The 15,990-nt window shown below is 39.8% G+C and overlaps 1 protein-coding gene across 1 annotated transcript; it reads left to right on the forward strand.

Annotated features, from left to right (window-relative positions):
• Positions 1-502: 502 nt before the first annotated feature.
• LOC114069427 (sulfotransferase 6B1-like) lies at positions 503-8,354 on the forward strand. Its single transcript, XM_027906207.1, has 7 exons — positions 503-749; positions 1,559-1,743; positions 2,810-2,936; positions 5,131-5,225; positions 6,280-6,466; positions 7,917-8,071; positions 8,295-8,354. Exons 1-6 carry the CDS (start codon positions 605-607, stop codon positions 8,033-8,035), a joined length of 858 nt encoding a protein of 285 aa, XP_027762008.1. The 5' UTR covers positions 503-604; the 3' UTR covers positions 8,036-8,071; positions 8,295-8,354.
• The last annotated feature ends 7,636 nt before the right edge of the window (positions 8,355-15,990 follow it).

Consider the following 15,990-nt stretch of genomic DNA (forward strand, 5'->3'; position numbering starts at 1 on the left):
TAAGGGCCTCTGTTTTTAAGATTCCTCAGGCTGAAATTAGAAAATCTTCAAAACACTTGTTCCTTAATATCACAAGATCCAAGCACTTGGAGTTGATTTGCATGTTTGAAATTTTGGGCTGTTGTACATTTCATAAAATGAAATAAAAAATATTTCATTCACATAAAATAATACATTGTTTTTGTATTAATAAACAGTACTTTAAGATGCAGCTTCCCACAGAGTATAACTTATAGCATAACCATATTAGGTAAATTTTAAGGCAACATATAATATTAATTCTTGTCATTTTCCACAATTACTTTTTAACTATTACCTCATTACTTTATCTGGAGAGCCAATAAAGGACAAAAGACATGCATTTTTCATGACTCTGCAATTCAGTTATTTATTAAGTTACCTCCAACATGTCAGTTGCCTTTATCAACTACTGGCAAAATCAATATCTGATAGGACTTCACGGCGTGTAGCAAAGTATATAAGCAGGAGGTTTGTATTGCTCGGTCTCAATTTGTCACTTCAAACCATCTGACTAAGAAGTGCCTCTTAAATCCTCATCATTTCCTTGTTATCTGATTTGCAGGAATCCAAGACTTAAGCAACCATGTCCAACTCCACTGAGGCAGAACTCATTCACATGTTTAAGGGAATTCGCTTTACCACCAGGTCTTCTCCAGAACTTTTAAAATCCTTGGATGCTTTTGATGCTAGAGAAGATGATGTCCTTTTGGTTTCCTATCCCAAATCAGGTAAGCTCTAGTTTTAAATGTAAGTTGCAGTTAAGTCTCAATTGTGTGTTTCATGTTCTCTGCTTAAACTCTTTGGAAAATATCTGTGTAGAAGAAATAGGAAAGGATGTTTGAGTAAGTGAATATATTATTCTGTCAGTAAATGTTAAAATTACAGGAAATATGGATCATTTACCTACATTTTGATTCTGTAATTGAAAATAGCCATAGGTGTTTTCATATTGGAATGCAAATAAATATTCCTTATTTGTAAGCACACCTGTTCTTGAAAGGTTTTCCTAAGGACTTTCTATATTCAATTCTATAAGTCAAGAGCTGTGTTAAGTTATTTGTATGGCTCTTGGCTGTAGATTTATTAGTTTCTTATCCCCTCTCCACCTGCCTTCCTTGCACAGAGAAACACACACCAAAGGAGAAGCTCAATCAGCACTTTTCAAATTTACAGACTCTACTTACTATAAGGAAAAAACAATCAAGCAAAACAAGTTATTCTAAAATAAATTACAAAAATAATATAACCACCTCTCAGCTGACAAGCAGTTTGTCTAATGAGATTGTTTTGTTACTATTATTAACACTTTTCACAGAGTTACTTTGAACTTCAGCTATAACCCTAATTTTTCAAGTGTTTATCTATTTGGAGCCAACGGAATTATTCAGTCACGTAAAGTTTCTTGAATCTGGGGGCTTAAAAGTATCCCTTGTTCACTAGCAATCTGTTTGTATATGAAAAATGCATGTTCCACACATTTTCTCAATAATAAATATTTTTTTGCTTGTTTGTTTTCTTAAAAATTACTTTTCTGCAGGCACCCACTGGCTTGCAGGAGTTATAACAAAGCTTTACGATACTCAAGTTACAATAACATCTCCCATTGAATTTGGAGACATTTCCAAACTGGAGGAGCTGAATAATCTCTCCTCAAAGAGAATCATTCCAACACACTTAGACTACAACATGTTACCTCAGAATTTTAAGAATAAGAAATGCAAGGTAAGGCAAAAATTACATAAAAGCTGTAAGATATGTTAAGCGTCTTTTAGGAATATATTTTGTCCTGTTGATCCTTAATAATTTTTGAATGGTTTACAGTTTCCAGAAGTGCTTTGCTGTGAATTTTGGAGACACAGCTGATCAGCAGTCAAAGGCAGCATGAGCAGAGACTTGGACTAGGAACTGGGTTCTGCTCCTGCCCCACTGCTCTCATGGGGTGATTTGTATACCAGGCATCACACAAAATAGAGAACATCAACAACTTTCAATTAGAAATCTCTCATTAGGGGTGGGGGTTTTCTCATGGCCTCATTTCCTAGTGTCTTAGGAAATAGTTATCTTGAGTACTTACAGGCTGTACTGGGGTTGCCCCTCCTGCTAAAGCTTTGTAAAGAACCCATAAAGATACTGGGTGAACAGAAGAGAAATGAAAATGAAACGTGGGAGGCATATTCAGATCACAGTTTTGAGTTCCTAGAATCATAGAATCACCTGGGTTGGAAGGGACTTTAAGAATCATCTAGTTCCAACCACCATGCTGTGGGCAGGGACACCTTCCATTAGACTGATTCCTCCTATGCTGATGTGGGAGGTCTTTAAAAATAAGCTCTGAGTCTTGGATTTTTTATTAAAAGTCTAACATTTCAGGATAACTCAGATACAGACTTTTGGGACACAGCAAATTTGAAAGAAAAGCCAAAATTTATGTTTTGCAGCTGTACCGTGAATGTTAATTAGCAAATGTTTTCATAAGTGAGATATATGAGATAGTAAACTGACTCATGAGTTAAAGTTAACACAGGCTCTTTCACAAAATGTAAACATTACCCAGCTGTGACAAACACACCTCCTTCCACATGGAATTGTTTACTAACCACTACGGACTCCTGCCTAAGAAGAGACAAATACATTTCTAATTTAATGGCATGGTCACTGAAGGAGGAATCCTGAAGGGAAGGGCTTTGACACTGCCAACTGCCCGTGAAAATGCTATATTTACACACAGAGCTTCTCTAAAACAAAGGAAGGATATTATCATTAATAAATGTATCATCTTCATTTACAGATGATCTACATCTGCAGAAATCCAAAAGACACTGCAGTTTCCATGTATCATTACTACAGAGATAACCCAAACCTTCCCACTGTAGATACCTGGACTGCTTTCTTTGACTTATTCTTAAAAGGGAACGGTAAGAATAAATATTTTCTCCTTGCATTTTACATTAGCTTATTATGCACAGAAAGAGTTAAGAAATGTGAAGTGTGCGAAAACTCCTTGTTGAGCTCCTTATTCATATGGCATTATCTGGGGGGACTGGGAGTCTCAGGAGAAATTCTAATGCCAAACTAAACAAGACCAAATGATAGGATGACCCCTTCAGCCCTGCAACGGGACATTTTGATAAGCAGCTGCATCATTTCAGCACAACTGCTCTTTGCAGGTTCTTGCTGTTCCTTACACACCTGTTAAAAAAACCTATTCTCCCAGAAAAGACACTGATTTCATTTCTTCCCACGAACACTCTGCAACCTCTGACTATTTGTTGATTCGGACATGGGTTTGCCCTGTGCCAAAACTGATGTGTTGTCATAGTGGTGGGGTCCAAAGACCAAGGACAGGAGGGAGATTTTTATGAGTGGCGGGATGGAAGTTAACAACAGGACCTTGTTCACTTTATCCACTCCCATTTTTAGTGTTTTATTACTTCTTTGAGGAGTACTGTGTCACCCTAGTGATGATAACAGCAATAATGATTGATCAGCTTGAAAATTTTGAAAGAAAAGCGCCATTGCAGTCATCATGGGCTCACATTAGAGGTCCAGAAGTCAATTTGCTCGCTGCCTTCTCTGGGCTTGGGGTCAGATCTTGTGTTCCTAGATCAGAGCAGGCCTAAGATGCATGCTTCATTGATTTGCAGGATCTTGGCTTGTTTAGTAAGAACTCTGAACATACAAAAGTGGAAAAAAAGAAAAGAGGATTGTATTCAGGGCCAGGTTGGATGGGGCTTTGAGCAACCTGGTCTAGTGGAAGCTGTCTGTGCATATGGTGGGGGGTTTGGAACTTAAGGATCTCTAAAGTTGCTTCCAACTCAAATCATTCTGTGAGTCTATGATTAAATTACAAAAGCATCTCTCACTTACCTGCAAATTATTAGCCACCTTCTATTCTCTGAGTGCTTGTCCGTGGCATAAATGTGTTTGTTACGTCAGAAATTTAGGTAAGAGATGATGTGGAGGAAAAGGTTGTAATTTTAACTTCTAATAAAAACACAGGACTATTGTGCTGCTTGATTCAAATCCTGAAGTTCTTGCAGGGTTAATATCAGCTCAAAACAAGGGTTAGGGCACAGAGGGACAACTGTGGTGCCATCCCTGGAGTCTCCAAGTACTCTGTACTCCTGAATCCACCAGGGTTACGCTTTTGTTGGCCACATGCCCGGTGTAGTTGACCAGGAGAGCAGGGTCTAATTGCACACCGTGGAGCACATGTGCCTTGCACTCAGAAACCGCTTTATGTGCTGGAGAGGGCTACAGACTGGAGCATTCAGCTTAATTACAACTATTAGTTATAATTAATGCTTAATTATAACTCACAGTTTGCAACCAAAATGTTGGTCATTACAAGATTACATTGTTGTGGTGGTGCTTATAAAAGCAAAGTCACAGTTTGGGAGAACACTGGCCGTGATTGCTCTGTCCAGGCCTCTTCTCATTGCCCTACAAGAGGCTTTCGTCTTCCCTTTCAGCTGGAAAGGTCAGAATGTTGGTTTTTAAAAGAAAGATGAAATTTAGCTGTCCTCCCATGGTCTAGGAAAAGGAGCATTCAGACAAAACAAGCACTGTGACTCAGTTATAAACTGTTTTATCTGTTTCATTGGCTGAATGATGTATTTGCATAAGTTCTTTACATAATCCTTCTTGGGAGTTTAAAAATTATATGGATTCCCTTCTGCTGAGACAAAAGAGAGCTGACAGCAGTGTGCTCCGTTTAACAGAGTCCTTATTTCATTTCCTGGTGAAGTGATTACATTTCTAGCTGTGACCACAGACATGCAGTCATTTGCTGAGATGCTCAGATCTTGTTACGCAGGTGCATTTTCCTTCATTCTTGGCCTTTCCTTAGATTTGGAGTCTGTTTCCACTACAGAATCGTCTCAGAATAGTATCTGAATCTCTGATATGAAAACAAATTCCAACAAGAATGGTAACCTCTTTGGATGCCACTTTTGTAAGTTTGAGTCACTTGGCACAAGAATTGCATTTGTTTTAGAGCAATACATGGTACATGTAATGAAGGGATCATTCCCCTATGTGTGAGGAACCACCACAGTTATTTATGAATAAAATTTATCTGAATGTCTTTTACATGGGTTTTCTTTTCAGTTGTCTGTGGATCCTGGTTTGATCATTTCCTCAGTTGGGAAGCACATGAAGATGACAAAAACATCCTATTTTTGTTCTATGAAGACATGAAGAAGGTAAATATGCTCTCTGCACTTGGTTCAGAATGCATTACTTGCAAATTAGCATCATTAAAATATCAAAGAGGAAATTATAATGAAAAAGGGAAAAAGGAAAATATGAATGTATGTCTTTGGGCATATTTTGTATTTGCATAGAATTTTATATTAGTGAACTAAGTCTGACTGCAGAAGTTATACAAATATCAAATCCCGTGAGAGTTACATTTCCTACATGCAGGAATGGGACTCATATTACATAATTTTCTCCAGGCTACAAGGAAGAATTTTAAGTTCCTCTTTCTTGGTCCCTGTGGAAAGACCAACCAAGGGCATCTGTTGAAGGCCACACACTAACTTGCTATGTCTGACATTTCCAGTGAAATTTTCAAAAAGTGATGTAAGACAACAGAAACAGAATTACTCACAGTCTTGTGGTACTTATATTCCCAATAACAAGAAAATTAAAGACTGAAAGGGTAGGAAAACAGTTTTGGTGAAAGGAAATCATACAGACACTGTTTTGCTGTTCTTTAAAAATAAATAAATAAATAAATAAATATACCAACATACCTTAGCTTTCAAAGAATGAATTTTTGAGTGAATACAAAACACTCTCTAGTGTTTCTATTAAAATAGGTTTGTTCATCTTTTGGGAACAAAAAAATTCCAACTATTTTGTATTCTAAGTCACTTGTTAGATCTCTAGATACAGCACCTCCACTGAAATAAGCTACTTACACAGAAGCTGAGTTTTGATTATTTCTCTACTCCCAGTGAAATAATTCTGAGAGATAGGAGAACATTTTACCTCAACTGGGAGTAAAATTGGGAATATAACTGTGTTTGATATGACATATTCAGTATTTATTCATTTCTGTGAGTATGGGTATGAGGGGAATCAGGTTTACTGTACCTGTCATCTGCACAGTCCAATGTCATATTTGGCTTGCCTGAAAGCAAATGAATGTGTGACAAACTTGTTATGGAATAAAAAGGATCCTTTCCAAATTAGCTAAAAGTCTGATAATCAGCTTAGAAACATAAAACCTTTATTTTTCTTGTGCCTCAGGATCTCCCTAAGGTTGTAAAGAAAATTGCTTTGTTCTTGAGTTTAAACGTCAGTGACAAAGACATCCAAGACACCTGCAATAAGTCCTCATTCTCAGAGATGAAAACTGACACAGAAAAGGAGAACAGCGATCCCAGTCACACTGTGTGTGCTCTGACATCCAACAGGAAGCTGATTTTCCGAAAAGGTAAGTTCCTTTGTGCTTAATACAGCAGAAGGAGTGGGAATCCAGACAGAGGCCAAGGTCTTTCCCAGAGTGTAGTGACACTTTGGGTCAGCCCTGGGAAGCAGTGACAAGATTGTTCAATCTGAAGCCCCCTTAAAAATCACTTTCTTTCTAAGTTCTCTGACTGCACATGCAGACTTAGAGAAGCCCAGAGGAGCTGGAACAACAGTCTGACTAATATTGCTCCAAGAAATGGGGGCTGTTGAGCTAAAAGGAAAGGTTCATTCAGCATTACTCTTTATCTATGTTTTTTTTTATCTAAAAACGTTGACCACCTTACTCCTTTACAACATGTCTCCTCTGACACCACCTGCAAAGGTCAGTTAGTTTACTAGAAAAATAAAGAGCTAGACACATTCCTTCTGAATAAGACTGCTCTTATCACCTTCTATCTTATGAAAATACTCCTGAGAAAGGAATATGCTGACAACAACAAATGACAACAACAAATGACAACAACAAAAGAATGGTCACAGGTAGCCTCCAGACTCTGACCAAGCTGGAATCCACGGGAAAATCTTCCACAGTGCTTAGTTCAAATATGACTTTAAGATATCTGCAGAAGCTGTGTTCTTGCTTCTGACATTTGAGAAGCTTCCTCAGAGCTGGATAATGTTTACATGGATTTTGATTATATTTATTTAGTTGTTTTTTGAGTAGGAATTGACATTTTGAAACCAAGAGTTGTTTCAATTAATAAACAGGGAAATGGTACCTTCCGTTAATTCAGAATATTTTTACCAGTGAGCTGAAACAAATCCCAAAATACAATCTGTCAGTAAAAAAAAAGAAAAAAAGAACAGATACATTTTTCTAAAACAGTGAACTTTGATGAAGATATGATGAAAATATTGACAAATCCCAACAATTTCATTTCCAAGGGCATGTAGTAATAGGCCAAGGGGGGATGGCTTTAAACTAAAAGAGGGTAGGGAAGAAATTCTTTATGGTAGTGAGAGGTAGTGAGCGGTAGTGAGGCACTGGAATAGGTCCTTTCCAACCCAAACCATTCCATGATTCTCTGATTTCCTCTACTGACTGTGAAAAAACCCAGGCAGAGACTCTTAACTACATAACTAAGACATGGCAAGATGTCTCCCTGCTGAGATCACCAGGAGCTCTAATTTCACCTTGGAAACCTTCTGCTCTTCATCCACCACTTTTGTTGGCACCAACCGGGTCCGAGGCTGTGGGTTTAACAGCCTTTATGGATGACAATCCAGCTACTTCCACCAGAGTCTCACCAGATCAATAAGACAACTCACAATCATAACCTACCACAGAGACTGTGGTTAAGAATATATTAGTAATCTGTGCCAAGTGCAACATTAACAAAATTGGGCTGCCTTTAAATAATTTTTTGCTTCAAATATTGCTAGCTTCACTGTTCTTTCTGTTCCTGCTCTCCTAGGTGTTGTTGGTGATTGGAAGAACCATTTCACTCCAAAGCAGAATAGGAGGTTTGAGGAGATATTTAATGAGAAGATGAAACTCAGCAAGATGGCAAAATGTTTAACCTATGAAGTTTGACTCCACGTGAAGGACAATATGCAGTTAACAACAAACGTACATAGAGCCACTGGTGGGAAATTCTGAATGGGCACTCCCATTTAGTTTGTAATGCTTCCAATAGAAAGGATTGTAAACGTGAGATTTTGAGGACAGGAAAATTCTGACACAATGGCAGAGCTGAACTCAGTTCTCAGCAGGCAGATGTATACAGTTTTACAGAGTCAGGTGTCAGACCCATTTTACTTCATCATTTATTTATTTTTTCTTTTGCTCTGAGGGGATATGAACAGACTTCTTAGATCTGAATTAGGAATTTTACTCATGATGTTACAGAAAAAAAAAAGAAAAAAAAAAAAAGGAACCTGTAAGAAACAAGATAGAAAAAGCCTAAAGAAACTTCATAAGAAAATTACCAAAATTTTGACTCCAGACTCCCTCTTTCTGTAATGCACCATGATTTACGAACTGCCTATCTTACTGGACGCTGTTATTGACACTGCAGCTGTGTATTTGACAATCTGTGGTGAAGTCTGTTTACAAAAATGTTTCTTTTTTTTTATTATATGTAGTTCTTTGGTGTAAGTTATTTCTGGGTTAGATACTATATGGTGTTTGTGTTTTAAATGCAATTGCTATAAATCCAAATAAATTTCTGCAGCATACGCTGGGTAATTATAAAAGTGGGTTTTTTCCATTCGCCTTTCTTTCTGCAAAATGTCTGTTTCCAGCGTTTTGATGAGACCCATTTTACTTCACAGTCCTTGTGCAATAGAACTCAACAGCTCCACTGTGGTAAACAAAACACGACAGGGACAGCTTAATCCGAACACGACTTATTTATTTACCCTGCCCTGATAAGGTAGATTTTCCAATAATCAGCTGTCTGTGTTCACATCCAAGGGACTATCCTAAGAAATCAGTGAAGATTTTTCTTCTGATTTATTCCACGATGTGTTTTTTGTGTCCTCACCTTTGCTTAGAAGGCTGGTTTTAAGGACTCTTCTCCCCAGACTAGTTTTCCCCACCCACACAGTTATGAGGCTGCAAAGCTGAGGTATTGCCTTATTTAGTGAAATACTCATCTCTCCCCAGCCACACACTTCACACTTGCCACAAGGCCCTTTCATTTCATACCTGGCCTGTGCATCAACACCTACTGATTTTGCATCTGCATAACTGGTACTGAAGTTACGTGTTGGAGAGACCAAGAGAAAAGCCTGTTTGACCACAGTCCCTTGCCATCTGCAATTCAACACAACTTAAGGGAGATGCTGCCCTTAGCACTGCATTTTGCAAATGACCCACTTGGAAATCGGAATTTAGATATGCTACTTTGCTCCTCTGACATTAAAATCATTCTCTCTCCCTCCAAAACGCCACGGACCACCGTTGCCCTCCTTTCAGTGTTATTATTCCACAATTAATAAATGGCAAGAAATCAGTTAATGAAGAAGCTTGAACATTTTACTGAAAGACTTACTTTTTTCTGGCCCTCCGAGTATGGAAAAAAGCCAAAGGGTCCTTGGGCAAATTAAGTTTGCAAACAAGTTTAACTGCATTAAGACTGAGGTGTAAGCAGCATTTACATGTATATTCACAATATTAAACTGTATGTGAAGGGACAGGACGAGGGCACATCTCGTGGATCCATAGGGGGTTAAAGCATACACTCCTGAAAATTGGCTGAAGGGATTATATTAGGCTATAATGCAGCAAGTGTTTTGCCCGCTGACCTCTAGCAGACTTAAATGACTTCCAAAATAAAGCTCTGCTCAGTAACACTTCATACAAAGACAGCACTTTCGGTCTGAAAACGCAGTTTTACTCAAGCTTTGCTCAACACAGGCACACTTCAATACAGCATTCTACCCAAGGTAGAGGGTAGCAACTGGTTGGTAGTGATTAAAAGCTTCTGCCAGGAAAACTACAGGGTAGCAGGTCCATCCTGCACAGGTACAGCCTGGTGCAGCTGCAGAGAGCTATGTCAGAGGTCCAGAAACCCAGGCTGGGCACTGTTCCTAAAGGGTGGGGGTACATGATGCTATTGGCAACTAGGGTTTCCCAGCAGTTGCTACGCCTACCATTTCTTTCATCCTCTTTTCTCTCCCCACCGTGCCACTACTGCCCCTCTCCTTTCCATGACTGTAGTAGAGGAATTCAAACGGAATTTTTCAAAGAATTGTCAGTCTGGTTCCACAAATCATTCTGGCAGGTTGTGGGGATGGTAAAGAACTTTCAAAACTTTCATAGTAAGATGTTGTAAAAATGTCTCCTCCCCTCTCTGGTTTTCTTTCTTTTCTCATATGGCAGTTAAAATGTTTGCAGAGGGTGACATTTCAGCCCTACAAAATATAAAAACACTGGTACAAAATGTACCTAGAGCACAGCAATACTAGGTTTGGAAGAAATAAAGCCCTGTGCAATCTCTATTGCATGGAAATGCTTACAATACTGCTTTCCTACTCTGGTAACATATTTTTCCTTCCTGAGTCACAGCTCAAGATTGATTTAAGTAGAAAGGGCAGGATTAAACATTTACTCCATCAGAGCTGAGACATGGGGCTTCCAGCTGCTCTTGTTGAAGTTAACCTGCTTTGCTTGTTACCCAGGCTTATCTGACCTTTGAGTCAGATAAAAAGAAAGCAGAGCATTTGGAGGGTCAGAACTCTTGTGAGAGGAACACATGAATTCCAGGCCTTGCTTTATGAACCTCTTCCCTGAAAGCATCACACAATTATCTTCTAAAGTAGCCCTCAGAGAAGAAAAGGTGCTCAGGTAAACATCCCAGCAACCTGAATTTAAGTCAAATTAGTTCTGATACAATGAGTGATGCCTAAAGCAGTTTATTGGAGGAAAACAATGACTGAGGGAAAGTCTCACCAGATAGCTTCAGGAACACCTCGTAGAAGATGAAAATTATGCTGGGGAAGTGGGGAGAGCAGACAGGGTAAGGAATCTGAGCTAGTTCTGTTAATCTTCGAAGCCAGAAGTCACGGCAAAAGAGAAGACTCAGGTCAGGAGTTCAGTTGGTGGTTTTCTGCATCGGGTCTGAGTAGAGATGCTCAAGGGATCAAAATAGTGGTTTGCTCGTAACCAGCTGCCAGACAGAAAGGTAAAGGTGGAGGATAAGAAGGAACTTCTGTGGGGTTTGGTTCATGACCAGTCGATGAGAGAGAAAGACAGACAAAGAGCCAAGGGCACTCCTGCTGCACAGACTCAGTGCAGATGGGACAGCAGGAATCATGCCTAATGGAAAGGGCTGAGTGTGTCAGTGAAGGCAATCACTGAAAGACAACTTTCAGAAAGGAGGGAAGAAGACTGAGTGATTGTATCACTCTTTCACCAGTTCCAGCCTCACAGATGACAACAATCCTTTTTTCAAGGCACTGGAAACCAAATAATTATGCAGCAACTGCTCTATTAACTTTGATAGGAGACAGTCCTCCCCTGTTACAGGTAAATCCATTTACCTGTCCTGCCTACCAGAGAAGATAAACTGTTGGGACAGACTGAGGGGGTGTGTGATGAGACATTGCTCTTCCTGGCATTACACAGAAGAAGCCTCTCCTGGGCCAAGCAGGGAGGAGCAACAGCACCTCACGGCCCCAGAAGGAAGTGAGTGGGAGCACCCACCCAACAGCTGCTTGAGCGATAAAGCAGAAACAAAAAGGCATGAAGTCACCAATTACATTGCTGTGCCTCCCTTGGGCCTCTTTCCAACCTGGTCCTGCAGGCCAATGATAGGTGGAAGAAACAGCTGTCGTGGAAATGCCTGCAACCCCGCAGGACCAGGGACACGTCCACTCTTGGGTGGGCTCTGCAGCCATCCAGGCTTTGTGCCAGTAGAAAGGGAAGCAGCACTGCCTCAGAGAGGAACAGGAATGTTTGTTCTTCACTGACATCTATTGACTGCAGTGCTCTAACTGCAAAGCCCTGCACAGTTTCACAGGATGCCGCAGGGCTCAAAAGCAGAAGCAGACTCTGAAGGGAATCAGCCACAGGTTTGAGGAGAGCAGGTCTGTCCCTGGGTACCTGATGCACAGCCTAAAGTCCAGTTCTGAACATCAGTGTCTGCAAGGATCATAGGATCATTAAATCACAGATTTGCCTGGGTTGGAAGGGACCTTCAAGATTGTCTAGTTCCAACCCCCCTGCCATGGGAAGGGACACCTTTCACTGGACCAGATTGCTCAGAGCCCCATCCAACCTGAACTTAAGCATATCCAGGGATGGGGTATCCCCAGCTTCTCTGGGCAACTTGTTCCAGTGCCTTACCATACCAAGTAAGGAATTTCTTCCTAATATCTAATCTAAATCTAAACCTACTGTCAGTTTTAAGCCGTTCCCCCTTGTTCTGTCACTCCAGGACATTGTAAATAGTCCCTCTCCATCTATCTTGTAAGCACCTTTCAGGTACTGGAAGGCCAAAATTGGGTCACCTCAAAGCCTTCTCTTCTCCAGGCTGAACAATCCCAATTCTCTCAGCCTTTCCTCACAGGAGAGGTGCTTCGTTCCTCTAATCAACTTGGTGATCTCCTCTGGACTCGCTCCAACAGGTCACTGTTTCCTGTGCTGGATGCAGCACTGCCAGTGGGCTCTCACCAAATGTACCCTGGATGTACCCAGGAATGATTGCCCTGAGAATCTACCAGCAGCCACAGTAGAGACAGGATGATGGTACAGATGACAGCATTCATAGCTAAGCAAATACTGACAGGAGTAATAAAAGCAGAATTTCCTTTTCTGCCTGCAAAGGCTTTCACTAAAACAAAGGATAACTGTGGTTTGCTGTTCTCTGTAATTTCTGACCTTGGTAAACCATTTAGACCTATCAATCTGGCAGGAAGGCATCACTGTCCTGTTTAAACTGCAGTTAGTTGCCTAGCTACTTCAGAAGGATGAGGAATTAGTTTACAGCATTGCCTACTGTCTGAATTAAGGATTTACCTAAATTAAAATTAAAAAAAAAAAAGGTACACCAGGACTTCATTGTCAGGTAAATGAAATGCAATATAGAGCTAGGTCATACATCTCTGCACAATCCAAGCTCTGACACCAATGACAGCAGCTTAATTGGAGCAGCCTAGACTCAAATTCCCCTGCTTCTCAGCAGGGGCAGAGGCACTGCAAGGCACAGATCCACTTAGTTCTCCACATGGCCATGCAGCACCTGAAACTTCACCCTAAAATCCTCTGGCTCCCATTAGATGTGTACTTACCCTAAACAAAGTTCACACAGACACCAGGGTGTTGAAATACTGATGTGCCAAGTCAGGACTAGGGGCTTGTTCGTGAGTTATCAGAACTGCTGCCCATAAAACTCGTCCGTACTCCACATGTGCAGCTCCACGTCCTTTAAGAGGCAGCACTCCAAGAGAACAGAATTAATCCAAAGGTAGATCATGATAAGTATTTGGAAGATATCTTTAATGTCATTAGGTCAAATGAATGGGAGTCATTTATATTTGTCTAAATCAGATTACTTCATCTCCAGCCTTTTAGACCCAGCTTCACTTAATCAATTGAAACACTTCAGTTGGGCCTCACTGCTCAAAAGGATCAGTGATGCACCCCCTTCCAACTTGATACTGAGCTGCTGTGGACAAAGTATAACCAGGGAAAAAAGGTGGGAGAGAAAAAATAGTCAAAATCTTACACGGACTGTAAAAGCAATAAAAGGCTGTGCAACTATAGCCTTTGTTAAAAGTTACATCCCTGGAGAGACTGTCTCCATGTTTAATACAAGAGTAACCATGCTAGCTCAGATGTACATCAGTTTAGCCCAGCAACTTGCCTGCAATGTATCTGAACCACCAGGAAAAGCATGGAATTTTCCTGAGTGTTCTCCCAGCCTGAGTACATTTTGTCAAAGAGCTTCCTAAGCAATTTACTGTATTAATGACCATTGATTCATGTGATGTCATCATACTCTTACAAAGTTCTCTGTGCACTTTTGCCCTGTTTTCAATGAGTTTTTAAGATTAGATGATTAATTCCTATTGGTAACAGTAATGCCATGTCCTGATTTTCTCACTGTGTCAAAACTACACATTGACATAGAATGAACCACTAACACACATTGTGAAATATAAATAAAATGCAGTTGGGCGTTACCCACACAAGAAATAAGGGGTAGAAACCAAGGTTCAGAAGCAGAGGAACTGTATCAGGTGTCAGACTCATGAAACACATGGCCAAAGCCTGTTTTAGGCGTGCCAAGGTTCATTTAATGTCTGTGAGCCATTCTCGAATTCGGAAATCCATGAGCTGCAAACGTTTTGATGCCACAGGAAAACTGGAAAGCCCTACCAAATACAACATGGCAAATTTATATTCCTCAGGCATCTGTTTTTGGCCACCACTACTTTCTTCAGCGGTCTTTCCATAGCTTTCCGTCCTTAATTTTACAGATACCTCAACACAACTACCTTCCCTCATCCTTATTTTAAAGTGGAGAATTCTGACTTGGCTACTGCTCCCACTGGGCCTGATTCATTTCTCCAGTCATCCATTTTATCCTCCCACAACCCTTCCGAGTGCTACAACCTTTTCAACACATAAGAAACAAAACACACAGTATTTGAGATACCCGCAAATCATTATGTAAGTGGAATAATTATTTTTATCCTATTTGTTATATATTCTTTCTCTAATAATTCCTAAAATTTAGTCTGCTTTTTTAACTGCTAGCATACACTTCAAACCACTGGGTATTTTTCTGCATTATAACTGCTCATATAAAAAATGGCTATCTTTATATATAAGACATTAGGATTGTGTTTCTATTAAGCTTACCTTACTAAGCTTACCTTATATGTAAATCTTCGGTTTCCTCAGCCCCGTTCTTTAATCTTTTAACCTGAATGACTTGGTAGCATTGCCTCCACGTTGCACACTGCTCATTCCCTTTAACATCTACTTTTATAAATAATTAATAAATCCTTCCATCTGCAAGATGAAACTAATGGCATCTCTTTTAGGGGAAGTGGTCTGTCATGCTACAGAGGTGTGGGAGCTCCAGAACTGGGACTGCTCCCAGTTTCTCTTTCCTCCAGTATCTCTAAAGCAGTGGGAATGCTCTATTGAACCAGAGCCACATAAAAAAAACATATCTAGGATCAAAAAAGGGAATATACAAATCTGTCCCATAACAAGAGAGAGAAACAAACCTACTATACAAAATTTTTTCAGACAAGTGCATTAGTGACAAGATTTTCTAACTCATTTTTGCATCAGATTCATACATAATAGTGTTTTTCTTGCACACAGTATTATTGCTCTTGGTAGTGGTGACATTTAGGATGATTGGTCCTGCTGGGTGTAAATAGACTCATTTGGAGTTATTTCTGGAAAAAAAGAAATAGTGATTTAAGAACACACAAACAGAAAAAAAATAATTAAAACCAAAAACCTTCCCAAATCATCTTTACCTTCTCTGGTAAAACTAGTTAACTAATATGTGTTCAAGGTTTAAAAGTATTAAGAACTTGAAATCATCAACTACCAAAAAATATCTCTGACTTCAAAAGGCTGAGATATATGTGATTTGTGTTGATGTGAAATGAACTAAGGTCAGAACTTGTTGCATCACCCTACAGGACCTGGAGAGAAACATACACTGAATAAGAGATAGATGAGATAAAAATAAATTAATGGAGTCAGAAGTAGGTGAAGGGCTAACCTCTTGTGTCAAAGTTAGCAAATGTAATGATACAGTTACTGTATAACTGGATATTCTTCCCTCTCCTCAACTCTCCTGGCAAGAGCCACCAAGCAGCCAAAAAGCAGGAAAGATCTCAAAGCCCAACCACAACAAGAATCTCTCTAAGACACTCCTGCCAAATAATTCTCAATGTGTTCTGCTCAAATTTACAAGACTATCTTTCTATAGAAATATTGGGCTGGATTTGACAGCTCATTAAACAGAGAGATGAATCCCACCTTTTCACAAACCTGGACACAAAACACACAGC

The sequence above is a fragment of the Empidonax traillii genome, unplaced genomic scaffold (assembly GCF_003031625.1).
Source record: "Empidonax traillii isolate 1590-97213 ecotype Southwest subspecies unplaced genomic scaffold, ASM303162v1 scaffold25:size3598162, whole genome shotgun sequence".
Taxonomy (NCBI): Eukaryota; Metazoa; Chordata; class Aves; order Passeriformes; family Tyrannidae; genus Empidonax; species Empidonax traillii.